General features: G+C 41.8%; 1 protein-coding gene across 3 annotated transcripts in view; it reads left to right on the top strand.

The window, feature by feature from the left end:
• The window catches only part of masp1 (MBL associated serine protease 1), a 55140-nt gene extending 34673 nt beyond the window's left edge, over positions 1-20467 (top strand). For 2 of the 3 annotated variants that reach the window (XM_023982730.1, XM_023982729.1), the window contains exons 8-11: positions 6915-6993; positions 9699-9836; positions 18112-18186; positions 18410-20467. In XM_023982730.1, the coding sequence (XP_023838498.1) occupies positions 6915-6993; positions 9699-9836; positions 18112-18186; positions 18410-19293 (1176 nt within the window). In that variant the 3' untranslated portion in view covers positions 19294-20467. Of the gene's footprint in view, positions 1-6914; positions 6994-7235; positions 7516-9698; positions 9837-18111; positions 18187-18409 lie in introns of those variants that run through there. The other variant, XM_070438561.1, reaches the window with a different exon arrangement.
• Positions 20468-20964: the final 497 nt, after the last annotated feature.

Raw genomic sequence — 20964 nt, 5'->3', positions numbered from 1 at the left:
ATCATCAAGAACTTTAACTATCTAACGTTAGCTGGCTGGCTTGTTAGCTAACGTTACATGACTTGTGTACATCACCCGTTGAATATGGCTGGTGTCAGTAAACGTCTGCAAAAAAGCATAATGAAATTGTTGCCAGCCGAGCTGGTTAGGCTGTTTTCATGTTGTCCRGAGGTAAACAAATCATCGGCCAGAGCATCAAGTGTGCGCTCCGAGAGCGCTCCGAGATGGGTGGGGCTAAAGCTTAAGAGGGTGTGAACAATGCTGAATGGGTGTAGACAAAGAAGATCTCTTCACTCGATAGCAAAACATTCAAAGGCGATTTTTTCAAAAGTGAGTTTACAAGGTGATCAACTTTCAAAGCAGAATTACTTTCCCATTGTTCCTCAAATGCAGTGTATGTTTTACCATTTTGTAGCTCTGAGTCTCTACTTTTATCCAATGTCAAAAACACCACTTCACATTTTGCTACATGAGACCGAATCCAGGTTGTGAGTCACAAATCAGAAAGGCTGAATCTGATTACTATGTAACCGCTCTTTCGGATTGTAATGAGAACCCGGCTAAATTCTGGAAACTGTTAAATCCCTGAAGGGATTGACTTCCTCCTCTCTGCCACCAGAAATTAATTAAGACAATGGTCTCGTTACGGTGAAAAAATGCCATCATTGGTGCATTTAATCACCATTTTATTTCAGTGGGCTCTCTCTTTGAAAGACCTTCTAAGCCTATTCACAATGATATTGGGCTGGATGCTGATAGGGGAAACCTGCTGAATGGTCAGAGAAATCACAGGCAAAGCTTTTCTTTAAGACTATTGTTGTGGAAATTCTACATAGGGACATTCGAAGTCAATCTTAAATGAATCATTCTTTATTATCAGCATGGTGGAGAGGTTCCAACCAACTCAATGCACCAAGTACACATGTCGATCAGGAGCAATTCCCGGGGCAGTCCCGTTAGTTCTCTTATATACAGACAAGTTATATTTCCAGGATTTAGCTTATTCATCATTCATAATTAATTCATCATTAACATTGGCTTCATCCATGTGACCGACCAATACAGGGTCATGCGTGTGACAGACCAATACCTCACAAGGCTTTTTCTCTCTAAGCTGAGACCTTGAAACTGAGATATCCCTTTCTCAAAACAAGGTTCTGGGCATACTGCCAAATTGCAGATACTGATAGTGAGGATTCGTTCAATCAGTCATTTGCATGAACACAGAAATTGGTTATTAGAAAATCACAAACATAACAATTTCCATCACATTGACAGAAAAAGAAGCACTGGATCCTTTGCTAGCAATAGACAGCAAAAAATCCACAGGGTGTAACCAATTGGATCCCGGTCTGCTTAAGTGTGTAGTGCCCATCAATGTTGGCTCAATAACCCATATTTTGTATTTAACAATGTTATAAAGAAATATTTCAAAAGTATGGAAATAMGCACTGTGCTGTCACTCCATAAGGGCAGGGATAGTATTGATCGTAATAATTATCGCCCCATTTCTAGGCTTCCTTGTCTTGCTAAGATTTTTGAATCCTTGGTAAATGTACAACTTTGCTCCTTAATTATCTGAGAAATGTATTTAGAATGTAAACCAATCTGGTTTTAGGCCTTAGCATAGCACTATTACAGCAACCACTTTAGGTCTTAATGATTTTCTCAATGCTTTAGGCACTAAAATGAAATGCGCTGCTTTGTTTGTGAACCTGTCAAAAGCTTTTGATACTGTTGATCATGCTATTTAATAGAAGAAGTTGTCCTCGAAAGGCCTGAGTTCTGACACCTGTTTGTAGTTTCACGATTATCTTAGTGTCACGTCTGCTCCCGCTCCCCCTCTCCCACGCTCAAGGCCACCAGTTCACTCATTACGCACACTTGCCACCATCGTTACGCTCATTCCCGAGTCAGCATTGATGCTGTTTCTCCCGTCCAGACGCTCTTCTTGTTTTGTTTCATGCCTATTTATTATTAAATCCACACCCTGTACTTGCTTCTCGTCTTCCAGCGTCTGTCGTTACAGAACCGTTACAGTAAGTTACAGAACTCAGGCCATCGTGATTGATGGGGTTAGGTCTGAATTTCAAGAAGTACATAAAGGTGTACCACAGTGGTCGATTTCTTCACTATTTATATAATCACCATTGGTCAATCTGTAAAAAAAATCGTAAACTTAATCTAAACTCAGCAAAAAAAGAAACGTCCTCACTGTCAACTGCGTTTATTTTCAGAAAACTTAACATGTGTAAATACTTGTATGAACATAACAAGACTCAACAACTAAGACATAAACTGAAGAAGTTCCACAGACATGTGACTAACAGAAATGGAATAATGTGTCCCTGAACAAAGAGGGATCAAAATCAAAAGTAAGTCAATATCTAGTGTAGTAAGTACTGCAGTGCATCTCCTCCTCGTGGACTGCACCAGATTTGGCAGTTATTGCTATGAGATGTTACCCCACTCTTCCACCAAGGCACCTGCAAGTTCCCAGACATTTCTGGGGGGGGAATGTCCCTAACCCTCACCCTCTGATCCAACAGGTCCCAGACGTGCTCAATGGGATTGAGATCTGGGCTCTTCGCTGGCCATGGCAGAACACTGACATTCCTGTCTTGAAGGAAATCACGCACAGAACGAGCAGGTGGCATTGTCATGCTGGAGGGTCATGTCAGGATGAGCCTGCAGGAAGGGTACCACATGAGGGAGGAGGATGTCTTCCCTGTAACGCACAGCGTTGAGATTGCCTGAAATGACAACAAGCTCAGTCCGATAATGCTGTGACACACCACCCCAGACCATGACGGACCCTCCACCTCCAAATCGATCCCACTCCAGAGTGCAGGCCTCGGTGTAATGCTCATTCCTTCGACAATAAACGCAAATCCGACCATCACCCCTGGTGAGACAAAAAACGCGACTCGTCAGTGAAGAGCACTTTTTGCCAGTCCTGTCTGGTCCAGCGATGGTGGGTTTGTGCCCATAGGCGACGTTGTTGCCGGTGATGTCTGGTGAGGACCTGCCTTACAACAGGCCAACAAGCCCTCTCAGCCTATTGCGGACAGTCTGAGCACTGATGGAGGGATTGTGTGTTCCTGGTGTAACTCGGGCAGTTGTTGTTGACGTCCTKTACCTGTCTCTCAGGTGTGATGTTTGGATGTACCGATCCTGTGCAGGTGTTGTTACATGTGGTCTGCCACTGCGAGGATGATCAGCTATCCATACTGTCTCCCTGTAGCACTGTCTTAGTGTTAGGAGAATTATGTTCTCCAGGTACATAACCCAATTTAATTATATTACTCAGTCTGCAAACTAGAATTTGTAAGATCCTGGTCGAATGAAACAGACGGAGGCCCAGCTAAAATAGTTAAAAAGGTTTATTCACGGGAACGTTCGAAAATAAAAAACAATACATTTTATACTGACTTCTCATGCCCACACATTCACACAACCATACACTCAAACAGACACACACACATACACACAAACAGACGCACACAATGTCCTGCTACGCACACACTGTCTCACTACCCAGCCGACAGAGATTAGTGACCTTGTCCTAGACACGTACTCCCTGTTCTCTCCCAAATCTCTAGTCAGGTCGGCACCAAGCTCAGACAGTCTGTGTTTAAAATACCAGAAAGACATATTGTCTTTACCCTAATTCTGACTAGACTACACATTTATTGATTCTGATTTTATACATTCCAATCAATTCCATACAATTATATGTTTCAGGGCGGAACATTCTAATCATTCAATTAACAGATCATTTTCACCTAACACTTAGGCGTCTCACAGTTACGACATTGCAATTTATTGCCTTGGCCACATCTGCAGTCCTCGTGCCTCCTTGCAGCATGCCTAAGGCATGTTCACGCAGATGAGCAGGGAACCTGGGCATCTTTCTTTTGGTGTTTTTCAGAGTCAGTAGAAAGGCCTCTTTAGTGTCCTAAGTTTTCATAACTCTGATGTTAATTGCCTACTGTCTGTAAGCTGTTAGTGTCTTAATGACCGTTCCACAGGTGCATGTTCATTAATTGAAGCATGGGAAACGGTGTTTAAACCCTTTACAATGAAGATTTGTGAAGTTATTTGGATTTTTACGAATTATCTATGAAAGACAGGGTCCTGAAAAAGGGATATTTCTTTTTTTGATGAGTTTATATGCGTATGATACTATTATACATGCTATCACCCCGACTGTTGATCTGGCTTTGTCAAAATTACAGTTAGATTTTATAGCTATACAGGAATCCCTTGCAGATTTTAAACTTTGTCTTTATACTGGCAAAACTAAATACATGTTTTTAATCTCTCGTAATAATGTTTCAGATGAACTACATGTTCACAGATGGTTCTCCAATCGAACGTGTTCCCGCATTTAAATACTTTGTCATTTTGGATTGATATGGATTTGACGTTTAAAAATAGTAGTATCATCCACATATTGATTAAGTTTACAATTTTTTACAGAACACCAAGGTAACCTGCCTAAATGACTAGCACTCACGTCTGTAGGCATGAATTGCTTTGAAAGGCTGGTCATGGCTCACATCAACACCATTATCCCAGAAACCCTAGACCCACTCCAATTTCCAACCACACCAACAGATCCACAGATGATGCAATCGAGAACATCACCACCTGGTATGGCAACTGCTCGGCCTCCGACCGCAAGGCACTACAGAGGGCAGTGCGTACGGCCCAGTACATCACTGGGGACAAGCTTCCTGCCGTCCAGAAACTCTATACCAGGCGGTGTCAGAGCAAGGCCCAACAATTTGCCAAAGACTCCAGCCGCCCTAGTCATAGACTGTTCTCTCTGCTACTGCGCGGTAACGGGAGCACAAGTCTAGGTCCAAAAGGTTTCAGCTTCTACTCCCAAGCCATAACACTACTGAACAACTAATCAACTGGCTACCTGGACTCTTTGCATTGTCCCCACCCCACCCCCATTTTTAAGCTGCTGCTATTCTCCGTTTATTATCCTTGCATAGTTGAGAAAGGGAGAGAGAGACCTTTTCAAATAATCATTACATGAATTGCATCTGGAGTGAAAGAATATATGAATTCTACTTTATAATTTCACTTTCTGTGAAACTATGAATAATATTCTGTAAATGAGTTCATGCCAACAAATCCAATACATGTCATTAAAAACTGTTCAGTAAGGACAACTTTTATCAGACCAGGGGTGAAAACCTGATTGGCTGAACACGGTACACAACACACTGGCCTTCTTGCCTTTAAATCAGGTTAAGGAGGAAACTGTATCCTTTGCAGTCTGAATGGAGAATGTTTTATGTACAAACCGGTCCATGGATACGAGTGTRTTTATTTATTTTTTATTTCACCTTTATTTAACYAGGTARGCCAGTTGAGAACAAGTTCTCATTTACAACTGCGACCTGGCCAAGATAAAGCAAAGCAGTGTGACAAAAACAACAACACAGAGTTACACATGGGATCAACACACATACAGTCAATAACACAATAGAAACATCTGTATACACTGTGTGCAAATTAAGTAAGGAGGTAAGGCAATAAATAGGCCATAGTGGCGAAGTAATTACAATTTAGCAATTAACACTGGAGTGATAGATGTGCAAGTAGAAATACTGGTGTGCAAAAGAGCAAAAAAACAAATATGGGACGAGGTAGGTAGTTGGTTGGATGGGCTATTTAAAGATGGGCTGTGTACAGCTGCAGCGATCAGTAAGTTGCTCTAACAGCTGATGCTTTAAAGTTAGTGAGGGAGATATACGTCTCCAAATTCCAGTCATTGGCAGCAGAGATCTGGAAGGAAAGGCGGTGAAAGGAGGTGTTGGCTTTGGGGATGACCAGTGAAATATACCTGCTGGAGCGTGTGCTACGGGTGGGTGTTGCTATGGTGACCAGTGAGCTGAGATAAGGCAGAGCTTTACCTAGCAAAGACTTACAGATGACCTGGAGCCAGTGGGTTTGGCGACGAATATGTAGTGAGGACCAGCCAACGAGAGCATACAGGTCAAGGATCGGTAGGATAGTCAGTTTTACGAGGTTATGTTTGGCAGCATGAGTGAAGGAGGCTTTGTTGCGAAATAGGAAGCCGATTCTAGATTTAATTTTGGATTGGAGATGCTTAATATGAGTCTGGAAGGAGAGTTTACAGTCTAGCCAGACACCCTGGTATTAATAGTTGTCCACATATTATATGCACATTTGTGGCCTGCTGGAGGTCATTTTGCAGGGCTCTGGCAGTGCTCCTCCTTGCACAAAGGCGGAGGTAGCGGTCCTGCTGCTGGGTTGTTGCCCTCCTACGGCCTCCTCCACGTCTCCTGATGTACTGGCCTGTCTCCTGGTAGCGCCTCCATGCTCTGGACACTACGCTGACAGACACAGCAAACCTTCTTGCCACAGCTCGCATTGATGTGCCATCCTGGATGAGCTGCACTACCTGAGCCACTTGTGTGGGTTGTAGACTCCGTCTCATGCTACCACTAGAGTGAAAGCACCGCCAGCATTCAAAAGTGACCAAAACATCAGCCAGGAAGCATAGGAACTGAGAAGTGGTCTGTGGTCACCACCTGCAGAATCACTCCTTTATTGGGGGTGTCTTGCTAATTGCCTATAATTTCCACCTTTTGTCTATTCCATTTGCACAACAGCATGTGAAATTTATTGTCAGTCAGTGTTGCTTCCTAAGTGGACAGTTTGATTTCACAGAAGTGTGATTGACTTGGAGTTACATTGTGTTGTTTAAGTGTTCCCTTTATTTTTTTTGAGCAGTGTATATAAACAATTTTTTTACATAGAACTATGCATAGTGATGCAGGAAAAAGCTGTTTTAGCTGTTTGAAAAATGCTATATTTTGTTGATCAATTGTATGTTTCCTCTCTCTCTCTCTTTTCTCTCTCTCTGAAAGGATGGAGAGGAACTGGAGCACTTTCAGATCGAGTGTCAGAAAGATGGCTCATGGAACAGTTTTGTCCCACTTTGTGAAAGTAAGAAGTGGTCATGTGTGTGTGCGCCTGCATGTGTTTGTATGTTGTATGGCATTGAATTTGGTTCAGTGCGAGTGTCATGTTTAATGAGGCCTCTAATTCACATAGGAACTACCTGGTCCTTTCATTGTATTCTGCCTCTGTGTATATATTTGCATTGTACAGTACTCTGTCTCCTCTTTCCCTCCCTCCATATTCTCTCTCTCCCTCTTTCCCTACTCCTCTCATCCACCGCCATCCAGAAATTGAATCTCGGAGGAGCCGTCGATCTCTGCCCAGCATTCTAAGAAATCAGATACTGTACTAAAGCCATGCAGTGACATCTAACCAGTACCCCTATACAGACTTGGTGTCTTTAAGTTCAGTGCTTCTCTAGATTACAAGGTTATGGCATTGGCAAGGAGAGAAGAGCAATCGTAGGAAGTCATAAGGAATCTTTTCCCCTTGTCTCCCTCATCACACTGTACTGTTGACTCTGGAGTGTGACATCACACACTGCAATAAACTCTGGAATCTTTCTTATTCAGTGTGTTTGTGTTTATTTCACTGTAATACTTTATTTGTATTTATTTAGTTAACTAGGCAAGTCAGTTAAGAACAAATTCTTATTTACAATGACAGCCTACCCCAGCCAACACTGGGCCAATTGTGCGCCACCCTATGGGACTCTCAATCACAGCCAGATGTGATACAGCCTGGATTTGAACCAGGGACTGCAGTGATGCCTCTTGCACTGAGATGCAGTGCCTTAGACTGGTGCGCCACTCGGGAGCCCAATACACATTTCAATTGAATAACCACAGCCTAGAACATAGAATCTCAGAGCAGAAGGAGAAGCATGCCATATTTAGCACTATGGAGAATCCACAACCTCTATGGTGGACTGAATTCTTTAGCGTCATGAGCACATGACGAGATGTACAGTGCCACTAAAATATGCTTTCTCCCGTTGGCTCATCTCTCTTCTATCAGTCATTTTATTGGTGATCATCAGACTCCCATCCATTCAGTAGTCTGTAATAGTCCGGGTTTTCCCCAAAGAATATAAGAAAGGCGCTGCGTCACATTGTGGACTGGCTGCACCACTATGTAAAAATTGAAAGAAGGAAATGGCAGTTACAGGGTGTTCAAAAATCTCGGCGCTTTTCATTTATCTGCATTTCCAGCCATTATAGTTAGCCTCACAAAGTGTTTTACCATTTTCTTTTCATGATAACCAAGTAGAAAACCATTTTTTTTTTTTACATAAACAGTTACATACATGAGTTTTATTGACTAAATTAGGTCAGTCAAAGCAAAAACCTAATAAAAATCCATTTACAGTACCAGTCAAAGGTTTGGACACATCTAATCATTCAAGTGTTTTTCTTTATTTTTACTATTTTCTACATTGTAGAATAATAGTGAAGACATCAACACTATGAAATTACACATATGGAATCATGTCGTAACCAAAAAGTGTTAAACAAATCAAAATATAGTTTATATTTGAGATTCTTCAAAGTAGCCACCCTTTCCCCTGACGACAGCTTTGCACACTGTTGGCATTATCTCAACCAGCTTCATGAGGTAGTCACCTGGAATGCATTTCAATTAACAGGTGTTTCTTGTTAAAAGTTACATGTGCATGTTCGTGAGAGTCTCTGCTTTTCATTAATAGTTTGTAGCACAAACCATTTCAGACTCTACAGATGTTTTTTTAACTCAAACAGGATTGGTGGGTCCCCCGCGGGACGGTTGGGCTAACGTAGGCTAATGCGATTAGCATGAGGTTGTAAGTAATAAAAACATTTCCCAGGACATAGACATATCTGATATTGGCAGAAAGCTTAAATTATTGTTAATCTAACTGACTGTCCAATAAACAGTAGCTATTACAGTGAAAGGATACCATGCTATTGTTTGAGGAGAGTGCACAGTTATGAACATGAAAAGTTATTCATTAACAAATTAGGCACATTTGGGCAGTTTTGATACAAACGGTTGAACGGAAATGCAATGGTTCATTGGATCAGTCTAAAACGTTGCACATACACTGCTGCCATCTAGTGGCCAAAATCTAAATTGCGCCTGGTTTGGAATAATACATTATGGCCTTCCTCTTGCATTTCAAAGATGATGGTACAAAAAAACTAATGTTTTTTTCTTTGTATTATCTTTTACCAGATCTAATGTGTTATATTCTCCTACATTAATTTCACATTTCCACAAACTTCAAAGTGTTTCATTCAAATGGTATCAAGAATATGGATATCCTTGCGTTAAGTCCTGAGCTACAGGCAGTTAAATTTGGGTATGTCATTTTCGGGATCCATCCTTGTCTCACAAACACCACTCTAGCTCAGCCCCCGTTAATCACACAGACTAATGGTTGGTACCAACAGATGCAGAAGACAAAATCCAACGGTATACACCTGAAGTCTTTAGCTCAAACACACTTAGATTTGGGGTTAAAAGTCCAAATCTCGCCGGCGTCGCGGTGGGACTGATTGTGTTAAAAAAAATCCTGTGGAGAACCCTGAAGTCATTAAAAAATCATTCATATTATCAAGTACATGGAGAATAAATTATATCCGCCGATCTAATGACATGTTTGTGCTGCTCATGTCCCATGTTTCCTCTTTAACTCTTGTCCAGTTGTCGATCCATTTCTTCAAACCATACAGTATTTGCTAATACTCTTTTTCCTCTCCTTCCTCTCTCAGTGGTGGATTGTGGGACTCCTGGGGAGGTTGCCATGGGTGACGTCATCTTCGAGAGCTCTGGCAACAGCACCCTGTTCGGTTCTAAAATCCAGTACACCTGCAGGGAGTCCATGTACCAGATTCACCCCAAGATCAACAGTATGTTCCCATCTTAGGGCCCAAAGTTTTCTTGACCATGCAACCTGACCAGGAAAAACTCTGGTCCCTATAAGAGCCAGGGCCCGGTTTCCAAAAAGCATCTTAAGGCTAAATTCATCGATATAACCTTCATAAGGTAATCTTTAAATTTCCGAGCGGCTTCCCAAAATCGTCTTTATTAACGTTGCACTTGAAAACGCTCGTACTATAACGCCTGCCTCAGAGCACTCTTAGAACAGCAAAGTGCGTCGCTAGATTTCCGCTAAACATAGAATAAAGATGTTTCTGTCTCTCTGTGACCGCTGAAAATGTAATTGTTAAATATAAATAGCCTAAAAAGTTTGCAATGTTATATACAAGGGAAGCAAGGATTCAATTTTATTTTTATGAAAACCGAGATGCACCAAATTGTAAAATGCACCAAATTATATGATAGCTAGATTGGGCTACATATTGACATTACTTTCATATATATGTACAATCGATAGACCTACCTAGTACTAAACCATTGGATTAGGCTACACCTGAGCCGCTTCAATATTCGTATATTAGGCCTATAGGCTACTATTAAATGAAAGCTCGTGCATTTCACTGTAGCCTAACCAATAATCTAAAGGTCAACATAGAGGGGTGCCAGTTGATGTATGACACATCCTGATCGCCATGTTGGAAGCCCACCACATCAATTATTTCGACAACTACAGCCGAGTGGCTACCACATGCTGCATGATAACAGTGCCTAAAATAAGTTGATTCATCATCACGGTCAACTTCTGTGCAGTATTTGGCTGCTCTAACAAAGCAGGAAAGACCACAGGATTTTTTTTTTTTACAGATGACCTGCAATCATGAAACACCAACGGAGACAAGACTCAAGAACTGTCAGAAAAGCAAAGAAACCTTTTTACCCGTGAAGACCTGAACCCACTGGTAAGTCCGATCGTTTTTTTTTTCTCTCCCCCGTTTAGTTTAGCTGTTATGCTAAGTTATCCAACATTAGCTAGCTATATAGCTTTTAGTCTAGCTATTAACATGTCTCTTACATAGGCAGAGAGTGAGTTTCAAGTATTTCAGGAAGCAATTTTTTTTACCATAAAAATGCAGCTTTATAACGAAGGATTGTATGCATCTATCATTGCATTTGCAGACTAATGTAAGCCTACTATTCCTAATGTGATGAGTAGATTGGATAGTCATAATTTAGGCTATTAATGAGTGTGTAGTGGAATAGGCCTACGGGTATCTTTCCTTTGCACAGGAAAAATGTGGCCTTCGATAAACATTTAATAAAATTCTACTACACTTTACATGACTGGAGACATTAGCAGAATCTTTTTTAAGATTACGGTAGCCTAGGCCTACTCTGTTGACAGAACAATAAAACAACCTTTTCTTAGATGCAACCATGCAATCTAGGCTTATGAGAAGGGGTAATGGCTAGAAGGGATCCAGCTTTTGTCAAATTAATGTTAAAAGTATATATTTTTTAGCAATTTAGCTGAACCTTTTCCTAACCTTAACCTAATTATCTTAACCTGCTGTGCAATTTCTACTAACCTGCTACAAAAAAGTCAAATTTGATGTTAATTTGACAAAAGCTGGATCCTAGCCATGACCATGAAAAGGGGAGAAACAAATTCTACAATATGACATCCAAATAGCCTAGAAGAGGATATTATTGTCTAAAAAGACTCCAGTGGTACTGACCCAATGATAATTTGTTGAGAACTTAATTCATAAGAGGGGAAATGTATGGACATTACAGTCATAGGAAAAAGGCCTCAATGGGGTAGGACAACCTGCTGTGTTGACGATTGGTTGTTCCAGCAATAGATTGAATCTTTATACAACACTAAAACAACTGAATGAATTAAACACAACCAAACAATCAAGAGCCCTGATGATATAGATGACCTAATGAGTTTACAGTATATTCTAACATCAGGTGTGCTTTTCATTTGTTTATGTACTGTAGGTTCACCAGCTGACCTCTATCAAGACACCCATCGACTTGATTCCCACTGTGAAGATGAGCAATGCTGCAGCAGTTTAGTACTTTGTCCTTTTCCAGATATGAAAGGAGACATCACTCAATTATACTAGATGGTTGTAATATGCTGTGCTTTGGTCAATCTAAAGGATTCTGTTGTGCCATTTGAGTACAAAGCACCTTCACCTTGTCCTCATGCCCCCTTATACTGTATGACTATATAACATGTGATTTGGAACATGTTAAATACTATTGTTTATGAGTTTGKGAGTTTGTATTTCAATAATAGGCTATATTGTTGTATGGGTGAAATGAAAAGTATTTTGTGTGTCATCTCTGCGTTTTCCTTGCCCCATTGAATAAAATGTATTTCTTATAGCCTAACTATTCTTTCTTTACAATTTAAACACATTAGGCAAACCATATTCATTATCAAAGTGGCAACTCCAAGTGCCACTGAGACCTTCTGGGAGAAAAGTATCTGTCATTGAACTTGGTGGTAGTAGTAGTTGTGAGTTTGTTTTAAACTAAGGAGCCTAACATCTGCTTCCAGACATTTCACTACCTAGGTTACAAGGGGTTAGATTTGCACTAAACAATTTCATGTCAGCACAATACATGTACAAAAACTGGTATAATGATTAGCCTCATATACATTGTCTACTGGTATCGTTTTTAAATTGAGAACATATAGCTCAACACTATGTAAACAATGTGTGAGTTAAGCTATTCTTTGCTTCAGATGCAGAATGTCAATGGGTGCGTTGCAAATGGCCATAAGGCAAATGCCATCATACTGTAGGCCAGTGGTTCCAAACTCCGATCCATGAGTATCCCTGACAGTACACATTTTTATTGTACCCCCAGACAAGCACACCTGATTCAACTTGTCAACTAATCGTCAGCCCCTCAATGAGTTGAATCGGGTATGTTTGTCCGGGGTTACAACAAGAATATGTGCTGTTGGGGTTACTCAAGGACTGGAGTTGGTAACCGCTGCTGTAGGCCTATGGCTGAATTGCCGTTGCATGCCAATATCATTTGCTTAATTAATGGGTTCACGTGGCTGATATCCTGAAAAAAAGAGTGATAATCAAATAAAACTAATTGGAGAGCTTACAACTGAACAAAAAGGTAGTGTTCATTTGAGAATAAAACACAGAAACAGACAAATTAGAGACAGATTCCCTTCCTCTCTTTATTGCAGGATTGTGACCTGGGATTAATCAACATTGACACTAGTTCATCTTGAATAATAGTTTTAAGTTAACAAGTTTAAACACTTCACTTCAAATAATTAACACTTTCATATAATTTCAAAGTGCACAAGCTAACTCAAATGTAAAGGTTAGTTGGACATCTTAATAACAAGTAGGCTATTATTAATAAAGCATAATTTCAGCCCATACCAGAGGTGGCCAACCTTGCTCCACTGATCCCTGATTTACTGGGTGAGCAGACATCTATTCAAGCCCAGCAATAGCACACTTAATAATCAACTCATTAGGTTGAGTGTTAGTGCTGGGCTGGAACAGAAGCCTGCACACACAGCAGGGTTGACCTGCTCCAGTAGGTATTAGGTATTTTTTACCTTAGTCTCGAGGTATTGCTCGCCTGAGGTAGAGTACCTTATGATGAGTTGTCGACCACACTATCAACCAAGAGTTCTCATCTGTATTATTCGTTGCCGTCTATTTACCACCACTGGCGCTAAGACTGCTCTCAACCAACTCTATAAGGCCACCCTAGACCCACTCCAATTTGCATTCCGCCCCAACAGATCCACAGATGACGCAATCTCAATCGCACTCCACACCGTCCTTTCTCACCTGGACAAAAGGAACACCTATGTGAGAATGCTGTTCATCGACTACATCTCAGCGTTCAACACCATAGTGCCCACGAAGCTCATCACTAAGCTAAGGACTCTGGGACTAAACACCTCCCTCTGCAACTGGATCCTGGACTTCCTGACGAGCCGCCCCCAGGTGATAAGAGTAGGCAACAACACGTCTGCCATGCTGATCCTCAACACTGGGGCCCCTCAGGGGTGTGTACTTAGTCCCCTCCTGTATTACCTGTTCACCCAGGACTGCGTAGCTAAACACGACTCCAACACCATCATTAAGTTTGCTGACGACACAACAGTGGTAGGCCTGATCACCGACAACGATGAGACAGCCTATAGGGAGGAGGTCAGAGAACCGGCAGTGTTGTGCCAGGACAACAACCTCTCCCTCAATGTGAGCAAGACAAAGGAGCTGAACGTGTACTACAGGTAAAGGCGGGCCGAACAAGCACCCATTAACATCGACGGGGCTGTAGTGGAGCGGATCGAGAGTTTCAAGTTCCTTGGTGTTCACATCGCCAAAAAACTATCATGTTCCAAACATACCAAGACAGTCGTCAAGAGGGCACAAAAAAACTTTTCCCCCTCAGGAGACTGAAAAGATTTGGCATGGGCCCCAGATCCTCAAAAGGTTCCACAGCTGCACCATCGATAGCATCCTGACCGTTTGCATCACCGCCTGGTATGGCAGCTGCTCAGCATCTGACCGTAAGGTGCTACAGAGGGTAGTGCGAACGGCCCAGTACATCACTGGGACCAAGCTTCCTGCCATCCAGGACCTATATAATAGGCGTTGTCAGAGGAAAGCCCATACAATTGTCAGAGCCTCCAGTCACCCAAGTTATAGACTGTTTTTTCTTCTACCGCACGGCAAGCGGTACCAGACCGCCAAGTCTAGGACCAAAACGCTCCTCAACAGCTTCTACCCCCAAGCCATTAGACTGCTGAACAATTCATAAATATCGCCACCGGACAATTTCCATTGACCCAGCCCCTTTTGTACACTGCTGCTACTCGCTGTTTGTTTGTTACCTGTGCATAGTCACTTTGCCCCCACCTACATGTACAGATTACCTCAACTAGCCTGTACCCCTGCACACTGACTCGGTATCGGTGCCCCCTGTATATAACCTCGTTATTGTTATTCTTATTGTGTTACTTTTTATTATTACTTTATATTTTAGCCTACTTGGTAAATACTTTCTTCTTCTTGCACTGCACTGTTGGTTAAAACTTATTATGGCTGCAGTCCCGTTAACGGGATCGATATGACAACAGCCAGTCGAAGTGCAGGGCGCCAAATTCAAAAAACTGAAATCTCATAATTAAAATTCCTCAGACATTCATGTGTCTTATATCATTTTAAAGGTAATCTTGTTGTTAATCCCACCAAAGTGTCCGATTTCAAATAGGCTTTTCAGCGAAAGCACTACAAACGATTATGTTAGGTCACCACAAAACCACAATAATCACAGCCATTTTTTCCAGCTAAAGATAGCTTCACAAACACCAGTATAGAGATAAAATGAATCACTAACCTTCGATTATTTTCATCAAATGACACTCATAGGACTTCATGTTACACAATATATGCATGTTTTGTTTGATTCAATTCATATTTATATCAAAAAAATCTGAGTTTACATTGAGGCGACTAGATTCACTAGTGGCAAAAACATCAAGTGACTTTGCATAGCCACATCGTTTCAACAGAAATACTCATAAATATAGATGATAATACAAGTTATACACATGGAATTATAGATATACCTCTCCTTAATGCAACCGCTGTGTCAGATTACAAAAAAACTTTACGGAAAAAGAAACCCACGCTATAATCTGAGACRGCGCTCAAAAGKAAAACRCCACASCCGCAAAGATGGCGTCAACATAAAMAAKAAAATATATGATAAATATTCCCTTACCTTTGATGATCTACATCAGAAAGCACACCAGGAATCCCAGGTCCACAATAAATGTTTGTTTTGTTTGAAAAAATCCGTTATTTATGTCCAAATACCTTCTTTTGTTAGCGCGTCTGGTTTACATATCCAAACGCTAATTCTGGTCAGCGTTATATCGGACAAAAACTTCAAAAAGTGATATTACCGGTCGAAGAAACATTTCAAACTAAGTACAGAATCAATCATTAGGATGTTTTTAACATATAGCTTCAATAAAGTTCCAACCGGAGTATTCCTTCTTGTCTTCGTGAGCAATGGAACGTAAGTGACTTCCACGAGGAAAAAGCATGATCAGAAAATGGCTGCTTGATGGACACCTGACTGATTCTGCTATCATTCTCCCCCACAACATCATAGAAGTCTCATTATAATTTCTATTGATGGTTGACATCTAGTGGAACCCCTAGGCATTGCAACATCATTAATAGCTCAAGGGGATTTCTTTAGGGACTCTGGTGAATACATACAAGCTCAGATTTCTGACTTCCTGTTTTGATCTGTTTCTGTTAATCTCACAGACATAATTCAAACAGTTTTAGAAACTTTAGAGTGTTTTCTATCCAATACTAATAATAATATGCAAATATTATCAACTATGACTGAGGAGCAGGCCGTTTGATATGGGCACCTTTCATCCAAGCTACTCAATACTGCCCCTTCAGCCATAAGAAGTTAAGGACTTGTAAGTAAGCATTTCACGGTGGAGTCTACACTTGATGTATACGGCGCATAAAGTTTGATTTGAATTACAGAATATTTATTATTTTGTTGGAAAAATGGTATTGTGTAAAACATGTTTTAAAAAATTATGACTTTTAAGATTTACAGTGATTTCTTTAGCATATTTCTGGAATAATTTTCAGTACAGGAGCTCCCACAATGGCAGAGTCAAGTGTGACTTTGTAACTCGTGCACTGCGTGGTGTTTTGGGAAATGGGTGTTTTACAATGCATCATTAAAACACTCGTAAGCCTCAATTCCATCACTATTGGGAAAACGGACCCGGAGTTTTTCCAAAATCAAGTCAATTAGTCAGAAAACATTCTGGGTTCTTTCATTTGTTATGATGATTTGAGCCAATGCTGATATTTCTATTTGCATATATGCATATACAGTTGAAGTCGGAAGTTTACATATACTTAGGTTGGAGTCACTAAAACTCGTTTTTCAACCGCTCCACAAATTTCTTGTTAACAAACTATAGTTTTGGCAAGTCAGTTAGGACATCTACTTTGTGCTTGACACAAATCATTTTTCCAGTAGGTCAGAAGTTTACATACACTAAGTTGACTGTGCCTTTAAACAGCTTGGAAAATTCCAGAAAATTATGTCATGGCTTTAGAAGCTACTGATAGCCTAATTGACATAATTTTAGTAAATTGGAGGTGTACCTGTGGATGTATTTCAAGGCCTACCTTAAAATCAAAAGAAATCAGCCAAGACCTCAGAAAGGAAGGAGGAGATGCGTTCCGTCTCCTAGAAATTAACTTACTTTGGTGTGAAAAGTGCAAATCAATCCCAGAACAACAGCAAAGGACCTTGTGAAGATGCTGGAGGAAACAGGTACAAAGTATCTATATAAAGCTATTCCTATATCGACATAACCTGAAAGGCCGCTCAGCAAGGAAGAAGCCACTGCTCCAAAGCCGCCATAAAAAAAGCCCAAAGATCGTATTTTTTTGAGAAATGTCCTCTGGTCTGATGAAACAAAAATAGAACTGTTTGGCCATAATGACCATTGTTATGTGTGGAGGAAAAAGGGGGAGGCTTGTAAGCCGAAGAACACCATCCCAACCGTGAAGCACGGGGGTGGCAGAATCATGTTGTGTGGGTGCTTTGCTGCAGGAGGGACTGGTGCACTTCACAAAAGAGATGGGGAAATGATGTGGATATATTGAAGCAACATCTCAGGACATCAGTCAGGAAGTTAAAGCTTGGTCGCAAATGAGTCTTCCAAATGGACAATGACCCCAAGCATACTTCCAAAGTTGTGGCAAAATGACTTAGGGTATTGGAGTGACCATCACAAAGCCCTGACCTCAATCCTATAGAAAATGTGTGGTCTTAACTGAAAAAGTGTGTGCGACCAAGGAGTTCTACAAACCTGACTCAGTTACACCAGCTCTTTCGGGAGGAATTGACCCAACTTATTGTGGGAAGCTTGTGGAAGGCTTCCCGAAACGTTTGACCCAAGATAAATAATTTAAAGGCAATGCTACCAAATACTAATTGACAGTATGTAAACTTCTGACCCACTGGGAATGTGGGTCAGAAGAAATAAAATCTGAAATAAATCATTCTCTCTGCTATTATTATGACATTTCACATTCTTAAAATAAAGTGGTGATGACAGCGAATTTTTACTAGGATTAAATGTCAGGAATTGTGAAAAACTGAGTTTAAATGTATTTGGCTAAGGTGTATGTAAACTTCCGACTTCAACTGTATGTAATTTATTGACTGTCTGTGCAGGTATGTACACCTGTGGGGAGAAGGGAGAGTGGACCAACTCAGAACATGGGACTAAAATTCCTACCTGTTTGCCAGGTAAGCTTCACTACTGCAGGCCTAACTGTTGAATTTGTACAGTAAGAGTGTATGGATCTGTAGGGATCCGAGTCCCGGTCTCTTGTTCAGGAAACCATCATCTTAACTATTTCAAAATTCTCTCTTGGACCGAGCGTGCCGCTGGTTTTAAGATGCAAACAGGGCTACCTCATCACGAGAGCATGAGTCCAACTCACACACTGTGTGTGTCTGTGTGTTTCAGTATGTGGGGAGCCGTCCCAGCCCTTCCCAGCACAGATTAAGCGTATTGTTGGGGGACGTAGCACTGTGCCAGGTCTCTTCCCCTGGCAGGTCCTCCTCACCGTGGAAGATATGTCCCGTGTCCCGGAGGACCGCTGGTTCGGGAGCGGTGCCCTGCTATCCGAGTCTTGGGTCCTCACGGCCGCTCACGTTTTGCGCTCCCAACGCCGTGGCGCCACCGTAGTGCCTGTGGCGCCCGAACACATCCGAGTCTACCTGGGCCTGCACGACGTCCGTGCCAAGCAAAACGCCACCAACCGCTCTGTGGAACAAGTCATCCTCCACCCTCACTTTGACCCTCGCAACTACAACAACGACATCGCCTTGGTCAAGCTGAGTCAGGCGGTGCCCGTGGGGGAGCTAGTGCGGCCCGTCTGCCTGCCCCCTCCCCAGGGCAAAGACAGGCCCCAGAGCCCCCAGCTCAACACCCTGGGCCTGGTGGCCGGCTGGGGCATCTCCAACCCCAATGCCTCTGTGGCCGCCGACACCACCGCTCTCTCCTCTGACCTGGGCATGGTGTCGGACGTGCTGCAGTATGTCAAGCTGCCTGTGGTGGCGCAGGAGGAGTGCAAGGCCAGCTATGCATCACGCTCCATCAACTACAACATCACTGACAACATGTTCTGTGCCGGCTTCTACGAGGGTGGCCACGACACGTGCCTGGGGGACAGCGGGGGGGCGTTTGTGATGGAGGAGCCCGGAAGTGGGCGCTGGGTGGCCCAAGGCCTGGTGTCATGGGGGGGCCCGGAGGAGTGTGGGAGCCAGAGGGTTTATGGGGTTTACACCCGGGTGGCCAACTACGCCGATTGGTTGCAGAGCCAACTGGGGACGGGGCCTTGGTGGTGAGAGGGAATAGGGGGGGTCAGTTACGTCCCGATGACAAGCAATTTCCATGTCAAACTCGACTTGAAATCCTTGTGCATTCTTATATGATGAACTCCGTTGTATCATTCCCCTCTGTTCAACCTATCCCCTATCCACGTCTCATGTCCTCAGTCTCCTGTTCACCCTCGTCCCCTTTCCCCATTCATAACTTCTCTCTTCAGGGTTTGGGATCAAGTCCATTTAAATTCAGCTTTATTTAGGAGATGAGTTGACATTCCAATTTAAGGATCGAAAAGTGCCATTTCTATTTTTTTTATTCAATTGACACCACCCAACGTAATATTTGTATTGTATATTGTGAATTCGAAAGATTATCTCCAACTCAGGCCCCACATGATACCAGAAAAGCTGATCATGAATTATTGTACTCCAACAATGCACTCCAACCTCATCTTATCACACTCATAAGCCTTTATATTTTATATGATCGTGTCAATTACGTCCCGATGACAAGCAATTTCCATGTCAAACTCGACTTGAAATCCTTGTGCATTCTTATGTGATGAACTCCAATGTATCATTCATGTGCTCTCAGATACAAACTGCACTCCTAAACTCATATAATGCTGTAGCCATTTATATCTGACAAGTTACCCCGTATAAGGTATAAGAGTAGGGACATACTGTACATGTCATCTAATGATGTTTTATAATTTGCGCATGGCATTGGCCAGTATTATTTTGTATTTCCTTGACATTATCATGGATGGTAAAATTGATAATGAAATAACCACATTTTTTGAGAAGGCATTGCAATGCTGTTGTGTTACTGAGGTTCTGTTCTTCTTGATCCCTCTCAGACCATAGCTACCGGTATTGGTGTCAGATTACATTTTTCTGCAGTGGAATTGACAATTGAACAATGTCCATGTGCTTTCGACATCGTGGATTAAAATCGAGTCAATTGTGAATTAAAATATAATCAATTCAACTTTACTCTTAGTCTTCTGTAAGTATGTGTGTAAACTCTACTGTCAGCAGTTAGCAATCCCAACACCAATGCAGACCTATACCATGAGAGTAAAACACTTAAAGTCAGTGGTTGTCTTATCAGTTTTTAATGTCAAGGCCATTGCCAGTGGGGATACTTATTTTCCACCATAATTTGCAAATAAATTCATAAAAAATCCTACAATGTGATTTTCTGGATTTTCTTTTCTCATTTTGTCTGTCATAGTTGAAGTGTACCTATGATGAAAATTACAGGCCTCTCTCATCTTTTTAAGTGGGAGAACTTGCACAATTGGTGGCTGACTAAATACTTTTTTGCCCCATAGCTTTTTTGTGGCTCCTTACCACAATCAATCAGTATGGAAAAAATAATCTCTGCTTAGAGGGCCTTAGAAATGTTTTTTTGCAGAGAGAGAAGCTAGTGTGGAAGGAGCGTCTTCCACTTTGGAAGATGAAGAATTTCTGAATATGAGGATCATGTCTCTGAGTCTGACAGTGAATTGGAAGAAGAGGATGAGATTGACACAGCCAGCCCCAGGACCAGCCCGTCAGCAACCAGCTCATCAACAGCCTGCAGGAGGAGAAAAATGAATGTAAAAAGAAATGTGAAATTGAATGGTCTTCTTGCCCAAGGAATGAGCTACCCCGCATGGCTGCCATTGTGATAAGGATGCAAGCAGG

Source organism: Salvelinus sp. IW2-2015, linkage group LG4p, assembly GCF_002910315.2.
Source record: "Salvelinus sp. IW2-2015 linkage group LG4p, ASM291031v2, whole genome shotgun sequence".
In the NCBI taxonomy this organism is placed as follows: Eukaryota; Metazoa; Chordata; class Actinopteri; order Salmoniformes; family Salmonidae; genus Salvelinus; species Salvelinus sp. IW2-2015.
Note: the sequence above shows the minus strand (reverse complement) of the source record. Positions and strands in the feature narration are given on the sequence as shown.